Consider the following 23,196-nt stretch of genomic DNA (forward strand, 5'->3'; position numbering starts at 1 on the left):
TGCTGTTATATGGTAAAGCATTAGCTCACAGCTGTTCATAAGCAATTTAAAAATTATTCTGCCTGATGTAAAGTGATTGGAAACTGCTACAGGTAGGTAAGTTTGGTAAAATAGTCTGAGTCACTACTAAAGTTACTGTAAGATCTATCCTCCTCCATGGATAATTTCTCTTCGCAAGAAAATACAAGACCTATCACTACTGTAGTGTCGCGGACTAGTAAAGAGTTGGAAACGTGGAATATTGTCAAAGTTTCGTTGCCTACACCGAGAGCCAGAGGCAGTAAGTTAGCCAAGAGGTAGGAGGATTGCACATATATTGGAATGTGTCGTCACGCAGGGGCAATGGCCTGGTTACACACAACAGGCGAGAGAGAATTGCTTAGCACGCGGGTTTGTGTTGGACGGAGACTTTCGTAGAGTGCAAGACAGAGTTATAGCGTCAGCTGTACTGCATTCCACAACTTCGAGTATGTCTGCTGCAACAACACGTAACTCTGTCGCAAGAACACGTAAGGGTCGAGTGCGACAGATGAATCAGCAGTATAAGTGGAACGAATGTGTTCATTACAAACGAGCATGACGTCAGGACGTCACTCGTGCTTCCTTTAAATACGCCAGCTTTGATAGCAGCAAGGTACTCGCACTCGCAATTAGACTTGCAGTTAGATGTGTACTGGGTCACTGCGTAGCGCTCAGCTGGGTGATCGACATGTTAATCTTTATTAAGGAGATGTTGCAGTAAGGGCGGCCCATCCAGCAGCAGACGTGAGGGGACAGTACCAGCTCTGGTCCTCTCTGCTGCCACTGTCAATCATCAACCCAGGATTAGCAGACATCGCGGCAGACTCACTTGCCACCAATGCTGACCACATCAGTGAGCCGTCGTCGAGATCGTGCGGGGCCTAGGCCCTGTGCATCAGCCATCACAACCAGGTGAGCCGATGACGCTGGGGGACTGCAGCCCGTTCCACCCGTCCACAGCAGACGAGCCACCAGGAGGAGCAGGGAAGAAGACGGGGTGGGACAGAATATACTCTGCACTATGAGAACGCTTCTCGTGCCAACAGCGTCGGGACTCCAACCCAGAGCCTCCACGCGCAGCAGCTTGCTGTCCGCAGCCGAGCAGACCGGCCAGCCGGACGCCACCAGCCACGCGCGGCTGAAGTAGGGGCATTCCTCCACTACGTCGCAGCACGTGGTGCTGCACTAGCAAGACTGTGCGGCCCAGATCTGCTGTCATCACTACGAATCAGCTAGAACTCGGGGAAGGTTGTTGATATCACCAAGCCACATTGTACTCGGCAGGAATAAAGGTGTTATGAATTAATAATGTTTCTTTGGTGTTTCTGATGCGGCCACAGTCATTTCCTAGCATCCTGACAACTGGAGAGGTCACCGCTCGGCCATCCAGTCCACCATAGGCGACCGGGACCACTGGGGCACCTACACTATTTGTTGATTGTGGGTGGAGGGTCAAAGGGTCCTGTACAGGTGAGGCATAGACCACAAAGAACTCAGGGTACTACACCCATCCCCCTTACCAATAAGACTGAAGTGCTGTTGGCCCCCACTAAAACTGAAAAAGAGAGAGCAACACTTGTCGTCTTTGGAAGCCTGCTGTGTCATGTGTGAAGGAGGGAGTAATCGCAAAAGGGTAAAGGTCTGTCAGTCATCAGCAGTCAACATTTGATATGTTGAAGAGGCTGTTGCTGCAGCCCAGCTGCTTGATGTTACACACATTGGAATGAATGATGCCCTTCATCTTCACTCCAAGGTCATACTTAGGTCATACTTGGATCTTTCCACTGACTATCACAGAATGGTGACAATACCAGCCTTCCTCACAGAGATTCATCAAAGATCAGTAGCTGCAACACTGTCCTCAGAAATGATCATAGCCATCTGGTTCTGAATCAGGATCTAGATCTATGAGGCTGAAACTTCCTGGCAGATTAAAACTGTGTTTTGGACTGAGTCTCAAACTCAGGACTTTTGCTTTTCATGGAGAAGTGCTCTACCAACTGAGCTACCCAAGCACGACTCGTGACCCATCCTCACAGCTTCAATTCTGCCAGCACCTCATCTCCTACCTTCCAAACTTCACAGAAGCTCCTCTGCGAACCTTGCAGAACTAGCAGTTCTGGAAGAAAGGATATTGTGGAGACATGGCTTTGCCACAGCCTGGGGATGTTTCCAGAAGGAGATTTTCACTTTGCAGTGGAGTGTGCACTGGTATCAAACTTCCAGGCAGATTAAAACTGTGTGCTGGTCTGAGACTCAAAGTCAGGACCTTTGCCTTTCACGGGCAAGTGCTCTAGCAATTGAGCTGCCCAAGCACAACTCACAAACCATCCTCATAGTTTCAATTCTGCCATTACCTCATCTCCTACCTTCAAAACTTCACAGTAGCTCTTCTCAAACTTTGCAGAACTAGCATTCCTGGAAGAAAGGATATTGTGGAGACATTGCTTTGCCACAGCCTGGAGGATGTTTCCAGAATGAGATTTTCACTCTGCAGCAGAGTGTGTGCTGTTATAAAACTTCCTGGCAGATTAAAACTATGTGCCAGGATGTGACTCAAACTTGGAACCTTTTCCTTTCGTTGGCAAGTGCTCTACCAATTGAGATACCCAACCATGACTCATGACCCATTCGCAAAGCTTCAATTCTGCCAGTACTTCATATCCTACCTTCCAAACTTAATCCGGCAGGAAGTTTTATATCAGTGCCTACTCCACTGCAGAGTGAAAATCTCATTCTGGAATTTTGAGGATGTCCCCATTGATACTAGTATCAGTGATCATGAGGCACTGTGGCGACAATGATTACCAGACATTTCCAATCAGAAGTTGTGCACACATTTTTTCTTTTCTTTTTGATAAGGCAATTCTCCATCTAATATAGTCAATGATAGCTGTATGAAGCCTCAAATTATTACTGTAGGGCTCCAACAAATGCTCCACACACATGATACTATTGAAAACTTAGTTACCAGTTGATAAAACATTTGATGTATGCCCAAATAGGAAAGGAGCTCACTTAATACAAGGTAAAGGAAGCTGACTAAAACTATAAATTGGCAACACAAATATTTTTGAAGTGAATCTAACTGTATAACAAGAGGGTAGGCAAATGAGAATTGAAGATGGTGTATCAGTGACTGCAAACAAGAAACTCACACCACTAAGATAGAAATTTATGCTGCATAGTAGATCATTTGGGCAACAGTAATTATCAAGAGTGGGGAAAATGATTATAATTGGGCCTTTCTTTTGATGGACAGCCTCACAGTAAACTCCAGAGAAAACCTCATCTCACTTGTACATTTGTTCCCTAACAATACAGTCATCATTGGAGGAGATCTGAACAATTAAATAGCTGATTGGGATTGTTACAGTTACGCAGTAGTGAGCGAGACATTAAATTCTGTGAAACAATGTTAAATATCTTGTGCCATGTCTATATCCTTCACAAGTCACCACAACTATCCACTTTACAGACATGGTTGACAAGTTGACTGTGATCAAACTCAACAGGAGATGCTCCCTTTTCAAAAGCAGATATCTTCAGTTCAGCAAGCATGGTGTACCAACCACATCGAACTGGACTGTGTCCAAAACACACTGGTCATTTTGAAGTATAGCTCCAGGCTGCACCACGGAAACATCGACACTAGCTTCACCACGAGACGTGCCAGCCTCAACACAAGCAGCATTCACATTCCTGACAACAGTGCCACCACTGAGAGCACTACTCCTCTCACATGATTCACACGATACCGAATTATCAAACAGATATTACTTCACCAGGCATATAATTAGAATGGCGTCCAGCCCTCTCTGTCAATTCAGTTTGTTGAGCCATTGCAAGCAGTTCTGATGCAGAGTGAACTTCAGGATCTATACCACACAGTTCCAGCGGCTATCCAAACTGGAAGAAAAATCACTGCATACACTACAAGCAGCCAGACGTTGGCCAGTAAACTTTACCTTGTTGACTTGGCTTCCTGTGGGACCTGTTCTGTGATACTTAGACTATCAACTGTGCTCAGTAGTTGCCACCATTATTATTCTGTATAAATGATTTCAGTAACTCCAGTTATTGTGATCCCTTACTACATAGGACAAGAAGGAAAGACTGTTTAAGTCTGCAGAATTAAAATTATTAAGTGTGTGAAGTCCATCAAATAGAAAATGCACTTGATAACACTATAAAATTTTGAGACAGCTTACTTCAGGAGACAAAATTCTCAGTACTGCAGTTAGACACAAACAAAAGTACAAGAAACAGTTGTAGCTTTTGGAACTAGTAGTTCCTTCCTTGGGGAGGAAAAAGGGATAGGATGGGCACTGTCAGAAAGTAAGGCAAGATGCTCAGATCCCAGGATGAGAAGGACCCATCTGTTGTGAGAACAAGCAATAAAGAAAATAATTAAATAAGACATAAGAAAGAAAAAAGGAAAAACTAAGAAAAAATATAATAATAATGAAAAAAAAGAGAGGGGAGTGTTTGTTGACAGAGGGTAAATCCAGGAAGGTGTCATGATGCAGGATTTGTTGGAGAACATATTCCCATCAACAGATTTTAGTAAAACTAGAACAAGGTGAGAGGATCTAAATATCCCGTAAGATGTAGCAGGCACTCAGGTCCTTGTCTCATGCTATTCAGCATTTGCAACAAATGACTTCTGAATGTCCCCAAGGTAAACAGCTTTTCTACATCCACTCATGAGATTACACAGTTTACTGATGGTCAGTTCTATATGAAACACTATCAGTGGCGAAATGTTAGTTGGTAAATGAAGTGCATGGTTTCACAAGTTGTTCTGCAGTCAATAATGTATCACACAGGAGTAGCAGAGCAGGAGTAAGTGGAGGTGGGTGGTTGTTTTGGGGGAGATTTTACAGTGGAAATGACTGCAGGGATAGGAACCTTGGGGTAAGAGTAATGGTGTAGGAATGCCATGTGGTGTGATAAGGATATTACAGATGTTAGGAGAATGACAGAGGGTGAGAGGGTGGGGACAATATCAGTGAGAGATAATCTCATTTCAAGGCTGGACAAGAGAAAGTCACAGCTCTGCCAGAGTAATATATTGAGGCAAATAGGGCCTGAGTGGCACTAGGTAACAAGAGATGTGCTTCTGATATTTTTGATATTGAAAGTTGTACTAGTTAGACAGTGAGAGAAGGACGCTGCATAAAAATTTGTTTGTAAATGGGGAAATTTTCAGGAGAGGACATCTGTGGATGATGTTAGCGTACTTCTTGAGCTGTTAAGTGGTGAATCAGAAATGCCAGCCCTTGATGATTATGCCTTAGTGACGAGAATGTTTGATGTGGAAGAGGTGGCAGCTGTCAGAATGTAGGTATTATTGGTTATTGGTTTTCATATGGATTGAATGAGTTGTAGGTCAACATCAAGGAAGGTAGCTTTGATTTTGGAAAAGGACAAGATGATTTTTGGCTGGGAAAAGATGCCAAGGTTTTGCAGGAAATGGAGACGTTTTCTCTCAACATGGGATTAGGCCACAAACATGTTGCCAATAAATCTGTATCAACCCAAGGGCCCAACTTTTGACTCTTGAGAAAAGCCTCTTTCTGAGGCTCTTGAAAATGTTGGCATAGGATGGTCCATCCCAGTTGCCACAGAAGTCCTCAAACGTGACATAGTTATGAGTAAGGATAAAGTTGGCTAGAGTGACAATAAATGAGGATACATTTCAGGAAGTGTTTAGTTTTTTTATGCAGAATGGGTGCTGGTTGTTGATGCTCGCCAACAGGGCTGAAGTGCATTCAGTGGAAGCTATGAAGGTATCTGCTACGGCAAGTATGGTTGCTTTGTGTATTTTGGGAAGTAGGTAGAAGGTTAGGGTGCACAACTCAGGAATAGGAAAGAGTTTTGCAGAAGCAGTTGTGATTTCTCATAAAGAACCTAGGGTTTTTAGGATTTTCTGCAGCTCAACAAAGATGGAAGGAGTAGCGTTGTTAGGAACAGTTTTGTATGTCAAGGAGTCAGGGCTGACCATGTTCCTAAGCCACATGCTACTCACAGTCAAGTGCCACACTAATGGTGCCTTTCTCTACATAAATTATGATGATAGAGCAGTCCGCCTTCAGATCATGGAAGCTTTGACTGAGCTAGAGTAAGGTGTGTACTTTCATTAATGTTTTTCAGAAAGGACTGAGAGATCAGTTTGGCATTTGGGTGGTCACTGTTCTAGGCAGGATTCAATGCTCACTTTGTTGATTGTGTGTTGGGACTGAGTGGTGAAGTAATATTGTGAACTGATGTTACCGACAAGTGAAGGGAGATCGTTGAGTAGGTCAGTGTGATTGCATTTCACTTGAAGACTATGCCTTTGAAAAGAACAGATGTCTCAGGACTGGAGAGGGATCTAAATGAGAGGCTTGAGACTGACTGTGGAACACAATTGTTTGATTTTAGCTACAGTTGTGTTTGGGTGGAGGATGTTCTGGGATGGGAGGTTAAAGCGTGTAATACGTATTATTTGTGGAGTAAATTCACGGACGTCCTGTAGAAACCTCTTCAAAGAACTGGGTATACTAACTACTGCCTCTCAGTATATTTACTCCTTAATGAAATTTGTCCTAAATAACATATCTCATTTTCCAACAAACAGCTCAGTTCATACATACAGACCAGGAACAAAAATGATCTGCACAAGGACTTAAAAGCACTTACTTTAGTTCAAAAAGGGGTCCACTACTCAGGAACACTAATCTTCAATAATTTGCCAGCAAACATAAAAAATTTAGTTACAAATAAAGATCAGTTTAAAAGGAGCCTGAAAGACTTACTAGTGGCCAACTCCTTCTACTCCATTCACAAATTTTTCAATAGAAACAAATGATGTATTGTGTATATTCATACTATTAGTATTGTTATTTCAGCTTTAAAAAAAAATTGACATGTTCCACATCCACGAGGATCTCCTCAGCATGGATCTATGGAACGAAAAACTAATCTAATCAGAAGGAGACTAGACTGGCTCGTTGGATAGGGTAGACAGTTGTTAGTGGCAGCATTTTAAGAGGCGTCTTCCAAAACTAAGATATGGTGGCCAGTATTTAACTGATGGTAGGACTGAATGATGTTTCACACATGCAGTGCTGTCTGCTAACTCTTTGGAAAAATACTACAGTATTGGTTTGATTCAGTAGTCATTTGCCAGTCAGTGAGAGCAGATCCCAATGGTCAAGACAGTCATAGATCCTGCCAGCTGTAAAGAGTGTGGTGTGATTAGATTTTTGCTGCCAAAAGGATCTTCAGTTGCTGAAATCCATCATGAGTTATGCCTAGTGTATGGACCTGAAATTATGACTATAATACTGCCAATAAAAACGTTTTTCATAAACTTATTTTTTTAATGACCAATGGACCTTAGTATTGGAAAACACCTCATAGGTTGTAGCTGGTGAAGACAGAGGGTGGGACATTTTTTTGAGATATGTGATGAACATAATGGCTTCTTATTTCATGGTGGGAGGTATTCTGTTCAGATTTATTGCTTGTTTAAAGGAGAAATACACTGAGTGCACTAAAACTTTTAAAGGCTGAAAGATTGGGGGATTTTAAAGAAAGACAGCAGCTTGTGGGAGTGGTAGTTGGCAGAGGTTATGTAATGGTGGTGGTAATACTTGTAAGAGAAAAAGAATAGTACAATGAGCATTTATACAAAGGCAAACTGGGAACTAAAAGAATGTTGAGAAACTAGTAAGACTGCAAAGAAATGGAAAGAACATTAAATGTAGAAAAAGAATAGTCAAACAAGAAAAAATTGTCAATAAATAAGGAAAAATTACCACCAAACAGAGACAAAAGGTCATTCAGCAATGAAAGTGGACTGCCAAACAATGAAAGTAGATTTCCAAACAGTGAAAAGAGGTAATCAAACAATAAAAATTGATTGCTGAACACTGGAAAAGAAAGGAATATTGCCAAATAAAAAAATTATCACCAAACAAAGAATGGTTGAGGAATATGAATTAGATACTCTTACTGACTTACTGAACATCCACTACAGTTAGCTCAAGGAAACTGATTGCCTGGAAACACCACATTTGGTACTTGAATCCTCCTACACAATAATAGCCTTCCCAAACTCCTGAGATGGGAACTTGCCTTCCAACATATTCTTGCATCCTACTTCATGTTTGTTTCCCCTCTTCACCACAATAGATGGGTCATTCTGGTCTTGGAGTCTCAGTAATCTGCATTTCCTTTCTAATCTTCCTTAACCTGACCCTCTATCATCCCTGAGAAAGCTAATAGTGCTGAAAGTTATGGTAGTTTCTTGTACTTTTGTATTGGTATGTACGTGCATTACTAAGAATTTTTCCTCCAGTACTGACCACCCATTCTGTCTCATAATTTTATAGTTTTATTAGGTGATGAGGAAGGTGCAGTACTAGCCTCAGAACAGAAAACAGTTGAGGAATATAGTTGAGATGAATGAAGTGAGGGAACAAATTTGTGGGAGCAAGACTGAGGCACAAATATTTGAATATTGTATAATCATATAAATAGTTGAAAGTCTCTAAAAAATAAGCAACTGAGAAAATAGCTTAGGGTAGTGTAACGTGGTTATGCCTGAGCTTCCAATCGTAGACAGTGATGGCAAACGGTAACGTAGACTCTTGATATTGCATTATATTCCCAAGTACAAAAATAATTGAAGATAGTTCTCAATGAAAGACAGCATAAGTATGACTCATCCTTAATAATCAAAATTTGACAAAAGGATATGCAAAGCTCTACTGGAAGGATAAGATTTAGAACCAAAGGCTGATGATACAACAAAATTTTTAACTCTCCTAGATATCTTGCAGACCAAATTACTGTATATGAGGTGGGTGAGAAAAGTTATGAGACTGACAACAATGCAAGCAATCTTGCAATGCTGTGTTGTGCTACTTGTGAAGACTGGTGTGTTCATCTCTTCTTGAAATTCAGACTAAGTTTCAGCTCTGTACAGTCATCATGTGGTTTTTGAGAGCACCTTCAGTGAAATTGTGTTATTTCTGTGTGTCACAAAATTGGAAAATCATTATTTAGAGCAATGTTATGCCTTCAAGTTTTGTGTTAAACTTTGGGAATCCTTGAGTGTCACCTTTGAAAAGTTAAAACAGATGATGAGGAACATCCCTGATCACAAACCCAAATTTTTCACAGGCATATACCATTTTTGGGTTTTACCCAACAATAACAAAGAGTGATGATATGACAGAGACCAAACACCCATTAATATACTTAAACGTTTATATTGAAACATTCTGGTGCATTACACTCAGTAACTGAAATAAATGGCACATGAAAGAAATACAAATAATGATTTATTCATAATACTGAGAGGTTTTTTATGCTTACCAGCGGCAGCCATCATTCCTTTAATAAGTTCTGCTTCAAGCGTAGCTATTCCTCGATAGTAAGATGCAAGTATCATTTGTTCCGCTGTGAGGCAACCATCTGCATATGCACAACCCAATTCACCAACAGAGTGACCAATTATACCATCTGGATGTATTTCAAGTTTACATAGAATGTCGACTAATGCAATCTGTAATGCAAATTGCAGCACAATATCACATAAATTTGTAACATCCCATAAAATTATGTACTATTTCAATCCACATAATGACAGAAATAACTCTCGGGATTCTAAAGATAACAAATAACAAACAGATCAAATGGTTGTAGTACTTATAGATACACAAAGCACAAACAATGCATTTCTTTCCTTTTTCAATCAGATTTAGCACATCACTCAGATGTTATTAGTGATGTGGCAGTGCTGAGCTCATCCATGAAAGCTGCTCACAGCTGCAGATGATATTGTAAAAATAAATTACATTAAATACAATCTTGAATAAGTTACTAATTTTGAATCTGTGGTGCTCACCTGACATGGTCACAATACTAAGTTAAAATGACAGTGCTGCAAACATAAAGAAGAAGTTGTATACAAACTGTGGTGAATGGTTTGAATGTTCCAACAATTTGTGCTTCACATCTTTCAGTTTATTATACTCAGAACTATGTTTTGATAATTTCTAATCCAAATGGTCCAGATGTTATACATCTGCCAGTTCTTGTTGTACTTTTTTTTTTTCAAGTAATTAATAAGAAGAATGCCTATTACATTCCGGAAAACACTGTTCAAAACATTTCTGGACGAAAATATTTTTTGCTGCAAGACATTCAACCACAGTGACAAATCAGTGCACAAAATCGTTTTTATTCTTTTGACAGTGGTGCTAAGAGTGCTTAGAAATTCGTTTTCACATTTCTAATTGGTTAGTATTTAACAAATGAGGCATTCATACAACACAAAACTTTCTTGTAGTTAATGGCTACAGCACAGTTGTCTGTGCCTTAAGACTGTGTTACTCTCAGTTCTACTCTTGCAGATGTAGGTATTCCTAGACCTATGTATCCTACCAGTCTTCCATCTTGCTTTAATCTCTATAGTTATCAGCATACAATTTAAATTTAAGAAAAAAAAATGTCCTTAGTGTTTTTTGTTCGTGCATGTCAGAATAAAATCTTCTCAGAATTAAAGCCATATAATTTCAAATAAAATCCTCACTTTTTGCCAGCTGTCTCTCTCTCTCTCATTGGCTTTAGGAGTAAAACTACTGACTGAATGCAATAACATAATTTTTACACACACACACACACACACACACACACACACACACACACACACACAGGTATACTAATGTCTGCTTGTGTCTGTATATGTGCGGATGGACATGTGTGTGTGTGCAAGTGTATAACTGTCTTTTTTTCCCCCTAAGGTAAGTCTTTTCGCTCCCAGGATTGGAATGACTCCTTACCCTCTCCCTTAAAACCCATATCCTTTCGTCTTTCCCTCTCCTTCCCTCTTTCCTGATGAAGCAACCGTGGGTTGCAAAAGCTTGAATTTTGTGTGTGTGTTTGTGTTTATTTGTGTGTCTATCAATATACCAAAGCTTTTGTTTAGTAAGTTACATCATCTTTGTTAGAAAAGAAAAAATGATCAGTGTCCAGACTTATCCAGAATTGGGCCAAAATGGCAAAAACATGGGAATGTGAGTTGGACAAACTCTGGCAGCTCCAGTCTACCACAGAACCAGATGATGTCCAATGAGCCAGAGACATACTCAAAAGTGCCACTGATGCCTCCCTATAAATGTCAATCACACATCTTCATTATCATCTGATGTCCAATGCACACCCCCATACACTACTAAACATGTACTCTAGGTCTCTATTAAAAATATTCTAATTACAACTTGGTCTAATCTCAGCCATCTCTTTTATTGTATCTCAGTATGATGACTTATGGTTCAAGACTTTGTACTTCCAAATTATACAGTATTTGATGCCAGTTCTCTAGGCAGTGTTTTGTCACAGTTGACTTCTCCAGTTCCCCTTGTTTTACGTGGTGTATAAGTTCAGTACAAACATAGTGTTCATGTACATTGTTCAGCATAAGTAGATTCTGCCATCTCAGCCCACACCTCTGGAGTACCCAACTTATTTTACTGTTTTTTAGCCCCATAGTGCAGAAGAAACTTTCGTGGTTTGGGCTCTTTCACTGAGTCAGGAGCACCCTTCATCAGTTGCAAGTGACAGCATCTAATACATACTGTAGAGCCAAAGAAGCTGGTACACCTGCCTAACATCGTGCATGGCCCCTGCAAGTACACAGAACTGCCACAACATGATGTGGCATGGACTCAACTAATGTCTAAAGTAGTGCTGGAGGGAATTAATGCCATGAATCCTGTAGGCCTGCCCATAAAACTGTAAGAATACGAGGGAGTGGAGATCTTTTCTGAACAGCACGTTGCAAGGGATCCCAAATATGCTCAATAATGTTTGTGTCTGGGGAGTTTGGTGGCCATCAGAAGTGTTTAAACTCAGCAGAGTGTTCCTGGAGCCACTCTGTAGCAGTTCTGGATGTGTGGGGTGTCGCATCGTCCTGATGGAATTGCCCACGTCTGAAAGGAATGCACAATGGACATGAATGGATGCAGGTGATCAGACAGGATGCTTACGTACGTGTCGCCTCTCATAGTCATATATAGATGTATCAGGGGTCCCATATCACTCCAACTGCACATGCCCCACACCATTACAGAGCCTTCACCAGCTCGAACCTGCTGACATGCAGGGTCCATGGATTCATGAGGTTGTCTCCATACCCATACACATCCATCCGCTCAATACAGTTTGAAATGAGACTCATCCAACCAGGCATCATGTTTCCCCATCATCAATAGTCCAATGTCAGTGATGATGGGCCCAGGCGAGGTGTGAAGTTTTGTGGCATGAAGTCATTAATGGTACATGAGTGGGCCTTCTGCTCTGAAAGCAAATGTCAATTATGTTACATTGAATGGCATTGAATGGTTCACATGCTGACGCTTGTTGATGACCCAACATTGAAATCTGGGCAATTTGTGGAAGGATTGCACTTCTGTCACATTGAATGATTCTCTTCAGTTGTTGTTGGTCCTGCTCTTGCAGGATCTTTTTCCAGCCACAGCGATGTTTGAGATTTGATGTTTTACCAGATTCCTGATATTCATGGTACAGTCATGAAATGGTCATTCAGGAAAATACCCACTTCATCGCTACCTCAGAGATGCTGTGTCCCATCACTCATGCACTAACTATAATACCACATTCAAACTCACTTAAATCTTGACAACCTGCCATTGTAGCAGCAGTAACCAATCTAACAACTGTGCAAGACACTTGTTGTTTTATATAGGCATTGCCGGCCACAGTACAAAATTCTGCCTGTTCACATATGTTGTTGTTGTTGTGGTCTTCAGTCCTGAGACAGGTTTGATGCAGCTCTCCATGCTACTCTATCCTGTGCAAGCTTCTTCATCACCCAGTACTTACTGCAACCTACATCCTTCTGTATCTGTTTAGTGTATTCATCTCTTGGTCTCCCTCTACGATTTTTACCCTCCACGCTGCCCTCCAATACTAAATTGGTGATCCCTTGATGCCTCAGAACATGTCCTACCAACTGATCCCTTCTTCTAGTCAAGTTGTGCCACAAACTTCTCTTCTCCCCAATCCTATTCAATACCTCCTCATTAGTTATATGATCTACCCATCTAATCTTCAGCATTCTTCTGTAGTACCACATTTCGAAAGTTTCTATTCTCTTCTTGTCCAAACTAGTTATCGTCCATGTTTCACTTCCATACATGGCTACACTCCATACTAATACTTTCAGAAACGACTTCGTGACACTTAAATCTATACTCGATGTTAACAAATTTCTCTTCTTCAGAAACGCTTTCCTTGCCATTGCCAGTCTACATTTTATATCCTCTTTACTTTGACCATCATCAGTTATTTTTCTCCCCAAATAGCAAAACTCCTTTACTACTTACTTACTCATTTCCTAATCTAATTCCCTCAGCATCACCCAACCTAATTCGACTACATTCCATTATCATCATTTTGCTTTTGTTGATGTTCATCTTATATCCTCCTTTCAAGACACTATCCATTCCATTCAACTGCTCTTCTAAGTCCTTTGCTGTCTCTGACAGAATTACAATGTCATCAGCGAACCTCAACGTTTTTATTTCTTCTCCATGGACTTTAATACCTACTCCGAATTTTTCTTTTGTTTCTTTTACTGCTTGCTCAATATACAGATTGAATAACATCGGGGAGAGGCTACAACCCTGTCTCACTCCTTTCCCATTCACTGCTTCCCTTTCATGTCCCTCGACTCTTATAACTGCCATCTGGTTTCTGTACAAATTGTAAATAGCTTTTCGCTCCCTATATTTTACCCCTGCCGCCTTCAGAATTTGAAAGAGAGTATTTCAGTCAACATTGTCAAAAGCTTTCTCTAAGTCTACAAATGCTAGAAACGTAGGTTTGCCTTTTCTTAATCTAGCTTCTAAGATAAGTCGTAGGGTCAGTATTGCCTCACATGTTCCAACATTTCTATGGAATCCGAACTGATCTTCCCCGAGGTCAGCTTCTACCAGTTTCTCCATTTGTCTGTAAAGAATTCTCGTTAGCATTTTGCAGCTGTGACTTATTAAACTGATAGTTTGGTAATTTTCACATCTGTCAGCACCTGCTGTCTTTGGGATTGGAATTATTATATTCTTCTTGAAGTCTTAGGGTATTTCGCCTGTCTCTTACATCTTGCTCACGAGATGGTAGAGCTTTGTTAGGCTTGGCTCTCCCAAGGCTGTCAGTAGTTCTAATGGAATGTTGTCTACTCCCGGGGCCTTGTTTCGACTTAGGTCTTTCAGTGCTCTATCAAACTCTTCACGCAGTATCGTATCTCCCATTTCATCTTCATCTACGTCCTCTTCCATTTCCATAATATTGTCCTCAAGTACATCGCCCTTGTATAGACCCTCTATATACTCCTTCCACCTTTCTGCTTTCCCTTCTTTGCTTAGAACTGGGTTTCCACCAAAGCTCTTGATATTCATGCAAGTGGTTCTCCTTTCTCCAAAGGTCTCTTTAATTTTCCTGTAACCAGTATGTATCTTACCCCTAGTGAGATAAGCCTCTACATCCTTACATTTGTCCTCTAGCCATCCCTGCTTAGCCATTTTGCACTTCCTGTCGATCTCATTTTTGAGGCGTTTGTATTCCTTTTTGCCTGCTTCATTTACTGCATTTTTACATTTTCTCCTTTCATCAATTAAATTCAATATATCTTTTGTTACCCAAGGATTTTGACTAGCCCTCATCTTTTTACCTACTTGATCCTCTGCTGCCTTCACTATTTCATCTCTCAAAGCTACCCATTCTTCTTCTACTGTATTTCTTTCCCCCATTCCTGTCAATTGTTCCCTTATGCTCTCCCTGAAACTCTGTACAACCTCTGGTTTTGTCAGTTTATCTAGGTCCCATCTCCTTAAATTCCCATCTATCTGCTGTTTCTTCAGTTTTAATCTACAGTTCACAACCAATAGATTATGGTCAGAGTCCACATCTGCCCAACCTGGTTTCTAAATCTCTGCCTTACCATTATATAATCTATCTGATACCTGTCGGTATCTCCAGGCTTCTTTCATGTATACAACCTTCTTTCATGATTCTTGAACCAAGTGTTAGCTATGATTAAGTTGTGCTCTGTGCAAAATTCTACCAGGCGGCTTCCTCTTCCATTTCTTAGCCCCAATCCATATTCACCTACTACGTTTCCTTCTGTCCCTTTTCCTACTACTGAATTCCAGTCACTCATGACTATTAAATTTTCGTCTCCTTTCACTATCTGAATAATTTCTTTTATTTTTTCATACATTTCATCAATTTCTTCGTCATCTACAGAGCTGGTTGGCATATAAACTTGCACTACTGTAGTAGGTGTGGGCTTCGTGTCTATCTTGGCCACAATAATGCGATCACTATGCTGTTTGTAGTAGCTTACCCACACTCCTATTTTTTTTATTCATTATTAAACCGACTCCTGCATTACCCTATTTGATTTTGTATTTATAACCCTGTATTCACCTGACCAGAAGTCTTGTTCCTCCTGCCTCTGAACTTCACTAATTCCTACTATATCTAACTTTAACCTATCTATTTCCCTTTTTAAATTTTCTAACCTACCTGCTCGATTAAGGGATCTGACATTCCACACTCCGATCCGTAGAACGCCAGTTTTCTTTCTCCTGATAACGACGTCCCCCTGTTAGTCCCCTCCCGGAGATCCAAATGCGGGACTATTTTACCTCTGGAATATTTTACCCAAGAGGACATCATCATCATTTGACCATACAGAACGCTGCATGCCCTCGGGAAAAATTATGGCTGTAGTTTCCCCTTGCTTTCAGCCGTTCGCAGTACCAGCACAGCAAGGCCGTTTTGGTTAGTATCACATATATCTCTGTACTTGAATATGCATGCCTATACCAGGTTCTTTGGTGCTTCAGTGTATCTTCCTTGCTGTAGACATTGCCTCTGAACAAACTACAGACCAGAATGTAAATTATTGTCAGAAATAATTTTATCCCCAAGTAGGTACTAATGTGTTCAAGAGAGCTTTTTAATGCATGGGATGATGAAAATTATACGCTTACAGGTACTGGTCAAGAAGGGCAGCGTCACTTATACCAAAAGAGTGAGTGGTTTTGCCACAATTCTGGTCATTTTCTTCATATTTCTTCAAGTAAATGGCACACAACTTCCATTTAGTACTCCTTATTGACCATATAACCATGAGGCAGGAACTCATGATGCACTGTAATCAAAGAAAACAGTGAGAAGAACCTTTGCATGAGATTGAACTTGTCGAATTTTTTTCAATATCGGCTCTTCAAGCTGCTTCAATTGGGATTATTGGGCCTAAACTTCAACATCATACCTTCATATCCATGTTCTGTATTCTTTCATAACCTTCTTTAGAAGTTCAGGATCGTTGTCAATTTCATTCAGCAATTCCTGAGCAATGTTTACATAGCATACTTTTTGGTCTAAATTCAACAATTTTAGAACAAACTTTGCTCCTACATGTGTTGTGGCCAAAATACTCAAATAAATTGCTTAGCATGAGCTAAGGTATATGTCAACATCATCAGCAACCTCTCTCATGGTGGGTCAGCAATTTTCCAGAACCATTTTCTTTACTTCTTACACATTGGCGTCAGTAATTGATGTGCTAGGGCATCCACAGTGATCACTGCCTTCAATGGCTTCTCAACCCTCTTTGAAATGTTTATACCACTTGTAAATTCTTATCTTGCTTATAACAGATTCACCAAAACCAACAGTCAACATTTCAAATGTGGTGCTACACTTTATTCCACTTTTTGAGCAGAATTTAATGCAAATTCTCTGATCCATCTTTCTCAAAAGTAAAAATTCATCAAGCACTGAAAAACACGGGCTTCTCAACAGTCAACGATAAACTAAAAATTCAAACAGCTGAAAATGCAAACATACATCAGGAACATGTGTACCAACAAGAAAAAAACATTTTGAAAATTGGATGTATAAAGCCTGCAAAATTAAAAAGTTCATGTTACTTTTTAATCACACCTCATATTTTGCATATTTGCATTCACTGACATCTTATGGGATAATATTCTGGGGTAACACCTCACTTCAGCAAAAAGTATTGACTGCAGAAAAGAGAATAATTAGAATTATGTGTAGAGTTCACAGACATACACTCCTGGAAATGGAAAAAAGAACACATTGACACCGGTGTGTCAGACCCACCATACTTGCTCCGGACACTGCGAGAGGGCTGTACAAGCAATGATCACACGCACGGCACAGCGGACACACCAGGAACCGCGGTGTTGGCCGTCGAATGGCGCTAGCTGCGCAGCATTTGTGCACCGCCGCCGTCAGTGTCAGCCAGTTTGCCGTGGCATACGGAGCTCCATCGCAGTCTTTAACACTGGTAGCATGCCGCGACAGTGTGGACGTGAACCGTATGTGCAGTTGACGGACTTTGAGCGAGGGCGTATAGTGGGCATGCGGGAGGCCGGGTGGACGTACCGCCGAATTGCTCAACACGTGGGGCGTGAGGTCTCCACAGTACATCGATGTTGTCGCCAGTGGTCGGTGGAAGGTGCACGTGCCCGTCGACCTGGGACCGGACCGCAGCGATGCACGGATGCACGCCAAGACCGTAGGATCCTACGCAGTGCCGTAGGGGACTGCACCGCCACTTCCCAGCAAATTAGGGACACTGTTGCTCCTGGGGTATCGGCGAGGACCATTCGCAACCGTCTCCATGAAGCTGGGCTACGGTCCCGCACACCGTTAGGCTGTCTTCCGCTCACGCCCCAACATCGTGCAGCCCGCCTCCAGTGGTGTCGCGACAGGCGTGAATGGAGGGACGAATGGAGACGTGTCGTCTTCAGCGATGAGAGTCGCTTCTGCCTTGGTGCCAATGATGGTCGTATGCGTGTTTGGCGCCGTGCAGGTGAGTGCCACAATCAGGACTGCATATGACCAAGGCACACAGGGCCAACACCCAGCATCATGGTGTGGGGAGCAATCTCCTACACTGGCCGTACACCACTGGTGATCATCGAGGGGACACTGAATAGTGCACGGTACATCCAAACCGTCATCAAACCCATCGTTCTATCATTCCTAGACCGGCAAGGGAACTTGCTGTTCCAACAGGACAATGCACGTCCGCATGTATCCCGTGCCACCCAACGTGCTCTAGAAGGTGTAAGTCAACTACCCTGGCCAGCAAGATCTCCGGATCTGTCCCCCATTGAGCATGTTTGGGACTGGATGAAGCGTCGTCTCGCGCGGTCTGCACGTCCAGCACGAACGCTGGTCCAACTGAGGCGCCAGGTGGAAATGGCATGGCAAGCCGTTCCACAGGACTACATCCAGCATCTCTACGATCGTCTCCATGGGAGAATAGCAGCCTGCATTGCTGCGAAAGGTGGATATACACTGTACTAGTGCCGACATTGTGCATGCTCTGTTGCCTGTGTCTATGTGCCTGTGGTTCTGTCAGTGTGATCATGTGATGTATCTGACCCCAGGAATGTGTCAATAAAGTTTCCCCTTCCTGGGACAATGAATTCACGGTGTTCTTATTTCAATTTCCAGCAGTGTATATAAGCCTTACAGGCATCTCTTTAAGCAGCTGGGAATATTGACCACAGCCTAGCAGTGCATTTATTCACTTACGAACTCTGTTACCAAAAATCCATGCAAGTTTGAGTATAACACAGACATTCACAAGGACAACACTAGAAAAAAAAATCTGCATTATCCTTTCATGAATCTAAGTATTGTGACAAGAGTATAGTGCTAATTGCCATGTAGAGGAGATGTTGAGTCACACATAGGCACAACAGAAAGATTGTTACATGTACAAGCTTTTGGCCAGAAGTGCTTCATTTAAAGTAAGCAACATGCACACACACTCACCCAAGCCCAACTCACACACACTTGACTGTGAGTTGTGCTTGTGTGAATGTGAATGCGTTGTTTACTTGAGAAGGCCTTTTGGCAAAAAGCACACATGTTCAGCAATCTTTTTGTTGTGCCTGTTTGTAACTCAACATCTGCACTATATCATGAGCTACAATCTATCCTTTTCATAATATTGTCATTATTTCATCCTGGATTTGCCATTGTTTGATTTGGCACATAAAGTGGTGATATATATAGCCATAAAACTCTTTGGCAATGTACCCATGAATATAAAATGTCTGATAGATATCAGAAGTGTTTTAAAATGTGCAAGAGATTTCTCCTTAATAACTCTTTCTATATCACAGAGGAATGCTTGAGTAAAGATAATTAGTCATTAAAAGGTTAAAAAAAAAAGGTCCTGTGTATCTGTCCGCACACAACCACATAAATATTACTATTGTTCTATGTTGGTTCTGGCGGTATGTTCCACATTATACCATTTATCATGAATTTTATCTATGGAACAACTAACTAGCTAGCTAACTAACTAACTGGTACTGTCACCTTTTATCATGAGGCTATATCAAGAAAGTATCATCAACAATCCATAGGAAATGCAACTCATATAACAACATAAGTTGAGAGCATTTTTTCTCGCAATTCCCCATAAAATCTGTGCCATAGCAAGCAATAGGGGGTTCCCATTGCTGTGCCATACATTGCATCATAATGTTAATCACAGTATAAAATACAATTTTGTTGCTGTATGGAAAAAAGTTTGACAACACCAGACAGAAAATTTTTGACCAAAAGATCCAGTATGTCTTCTATGAGCATTCTTATATAAAACAACATCACATATAGACTAATCATTGTTTCTTTAGGCCTATCTCCAGCTTCTTAGGCATCTCCACAATGTCCACAGTGTAGGTATACTGTGTTTCTAGTATCTCATCTTGCATTCTGTTCCAGCTTAACATAAAGTGCCAGCACAATTATCAAGAATGGAAGAGCAGAGAGGGCTGTGAGATGAGGTCAGCCAATAGTATGCTGACAGGCCCCTCTCTAGGGTGGCACAGAGACAGGAGCACCATCTAGGCCAAGAGAATATAACCACTGCTCTGTCTAGTCATGGCCCAATTTGAAGTCAAACCGACCTACAAACGCTACAGCAGTAACTTAGAAACTGTATAGGTTCACTTGTATTATGAATTGTATACACTGAAGAGCTTGCTTACATTTGTCTGTCACCCCTTGCTTGCGACACATCTATATCTCACAAAGTTAAGTATTGTAAAAACAAAGATGATGTGACTTACCGAACGAAAGTGCTGGCAGGTCGATAGACACACAAACAAACACACACACAAAATTCAAGCTTTCGCAACAAACTGTTGCCTCATCAGGAAAGAGGGGAAGGAGAGGGAAAGATGAAAGGATGTGGGTTTTAAGGGAGAGGGTAAGGAGTCATTCCAATCCCGGGAGCGGAAAGACTTACCTTAGGGGGAAAAAAGGACAGGTATACACTCGCACACACACACATATCCATCCACACATATACAGACACAAGCAGACATATTTAAAGACAAAGGGTTTGGGCAGAGAAGTATTGTAATCATTTCCTTTTGTAATAAACTCCATTATTACAATTTGCTTGAATCATTGTCTAGCAATCCAAGAAAGCAGCTTTCCTAGGCACCCTACATTAGATGAGTGGGCAGAACACAACATTGGTGATGAAGTGTACCATGAACCATGAGCCGACAGCCGCCACTGCTTCCCTGTTTGAACTTTTCGTGGGCTGCTGTTTTGCTGTCACCTTAATTCTCCCTTGTCTTTTCTTTGTTTACTTGCTTCAACAGTCTCTTATTGTGATTTTGCTAATCACAGTTTTCAGGTGGGTGTTGCAGTTATTTTCTTTTCTTTTGTACTTATTTTTCTTGCTTATTCAGGGTGTATACATGGACAAGGAAAAAAAATTCCCGGATTTCCCGGTTAAAAATACATTTTCTCCTGGATGAGAAAACACTTTTTTCTGTGTTATTAAGTGACAGTATATTTTCCCCTGGACCTGTAAATCTTATCAATCCTTTGAATGGTTATGTTGTTATACACAGGCGTAGAATTTCCCGGCACTTTAGAAGAAGAAAGTCAGGGAAGAAAACTCTTTTTGGGAAGATTTTTGATGTGCAGCAACATGTACACTGCATATTTTTGTATTACAAAATGATAAATTTGAATTTCACCAAACACCGCATGTTACTTTCCGAACCACGGTAATCGAGATTGTGACGCGCTTTTTTACGTCAGTCATAGCTCATGTCACGTGATCCCGCCAGCTGATGACAGCGGATATTCAGACCACAGGACATGTGATGTAGTCAGCTAATAGCAACATCACTGTTAAATAGTGCGGATACACAAACAGGAAAAGTTAATGTTTTAAATTAATATACATAGTGTTGCTACAAGAAAAGAAAAGCTTTTCTCAGATAATATTGATCTCTAAGGTTAATAAGCTGCAAGAGAAGCTAAGCTTTCACATATAATGTTGATATTTTTTGCGCGTGTTACACTTTAGGATTTATCACACAAATGAGCCAGTAAAATTTTTAGCCGAGTCTAGTGACTTGTCCTCAAAGTTTTCCACAAATAAATTAGCTACCACAGAGGAGAGAGAGCTTTCTGAGCACTACATCAATTTGCTCATAATAATGATATGAATGTCTGATCTTCTGGGCTCAAAAAACTTCTAAATGGCTCGTCATCAAACGCTCTGTGATTTACGAAATTCATCGTACATTCTCGCACATAGTTCAATTTGCGTAAAAGGAAATTTACTTTGAAAGTAACGCTTTTCAAACCACCATTCGCAATATTTTCCCGTGACCTGTTAGAAATAGGTTCGTATCAGTATTCGTCAGAGAGCGCCAGATAACAGGCACCACCGCGTTTTGGCAGCTGCTTTGATACAGGAAGCCCGTATGTTCATATGTGTACAACATTAAAACATTCGTGAACCTTACTAAAATGGCACATTTAAAGTGCATACTTAAAGAGCATATTCGTATGTCCAGATTCCCAATGAAATAGGACTCGACCTGATATTAAGCTTTTCGGTGTGGGTTTTGGGATGTAAATCTTCTAGGAGTACCAGTACTGTATTAACTCATTTTTGATTCTTTCTTATGGCATAATGCCATACGTGCTAGAAGATGAAAACATGCTAGAAGATGAAAATGTGCACTGGAAATACAGTGAACAGTTAAAATTAGCCAATAGTGTGGAACTAAAAACTTTATTGATTGGTGACTCCATTGCGTGTTGTGTGCACCACGACCAAATAGTGGACAGAATTGGAAGGAAAATCAGCACTGGCCGTATTTTGTTGTTTTATTGTCAGCAAAATCGATATTTGGTCACTTAGTGACCATCCTCAGTGCTGTAATATACAATTAAAATTGGTAGGCACTGGTATCAAGCTATAACCACAAGCTTAGATTGATCACAACATTTTCCATAGGACATTCCCACCAGAGCAAATGCCGGATTATGACCTGAAGCCTGATGTCCTCTGCAGCCACACCTTCCATTCCAGTACAGTGTCTACACTTCTGCTTCCCCCATCATTGCTGTGCTCCATATACAATGACAGTCCAGCGATTTTAGGGGGAGGGGTGGGGGGGAATGTTCTGGTGTAATGTCAGCGCCGGCATGAGGGTCAAGAATGGAAGAGCAGAGAGGGCTGTGGGATGACGTCAGCCAATAGTACACAGACAGATTCCTATCTTGGACAACAGCGAGACAGGAGTGGCATCTAGGCCAACAGAATATAAGCACTGCCTCGCCTGGCCATGGCCTGAGTTGAAGTCAAGCCGACCTACAAATGCTACAGCAGTACCTTAGAAACTGTATTGGTTCACTTGTATTACGAATTGTATATAGTGAAGAGCTTGCTTGTCTGTTGCCCCTTGCCTGTGACACATCTATATCACACAAAGTTAAGTATTGTAATCATTTCCTTTTGTAATAAACTCCATTAATACAATTTCCTTGAATTGTTGTCTAGTAGTCCAATATAGCAGCTTTCCTAAGCACCCTATATTAGACGAGTGGGCAGAACACAACAGGTTCTAGTAACTCAGCCAGATATATCTGCAAGTAGATATAGTAATAATACTAGCAATGGGTCTAAGAGGGGTCCCTTCCTTGCATATCTTTGAGAATTTATGAAACCTGGCAGGATTTGTAACTACTTTGTCTGGTATACCAGAATCTGTAGAA

General features: G+C 41.2%; 1 protein-coding gene across 1 annotated transcript in view; it reads right to left on the reverse strand.

Moving 5' to 3' along the window:
- The window catches only part of LOC126262867 (fatty acid synthase-like), a 379,208-nt gene that overhangs the window by 213,393 nt on the left and 142,619 nt on the right, over nt 1-23,196 (reverse strand). The window contains exon 11 of the mRNA XM_049959735.1: nt 9,391-9,580. Within this exon, the coding sequence (XP_049815692.1) occupies nt 9,391-9,580 (190 nt within the window). The remainder of the gene's footprint in view (nt 1-9,390; nt 9,581-23,196) is intronic.

This window comes from Schistocerca nitens, chromosome 6 (assembly GCF_023898315.1).
Source record: "Schistocerca nitens isolate TAMUIC-IGC-003100 chromosome 6, iqSchNite1.1, whole genome shotgun sequence".
Classification (NCBI taxonomy): Eukaryota; Metazoa; Arthropoda; class Insecta; order Orthoptera; family Acrididae; genus Schistocerca; species Schistocerca nitens.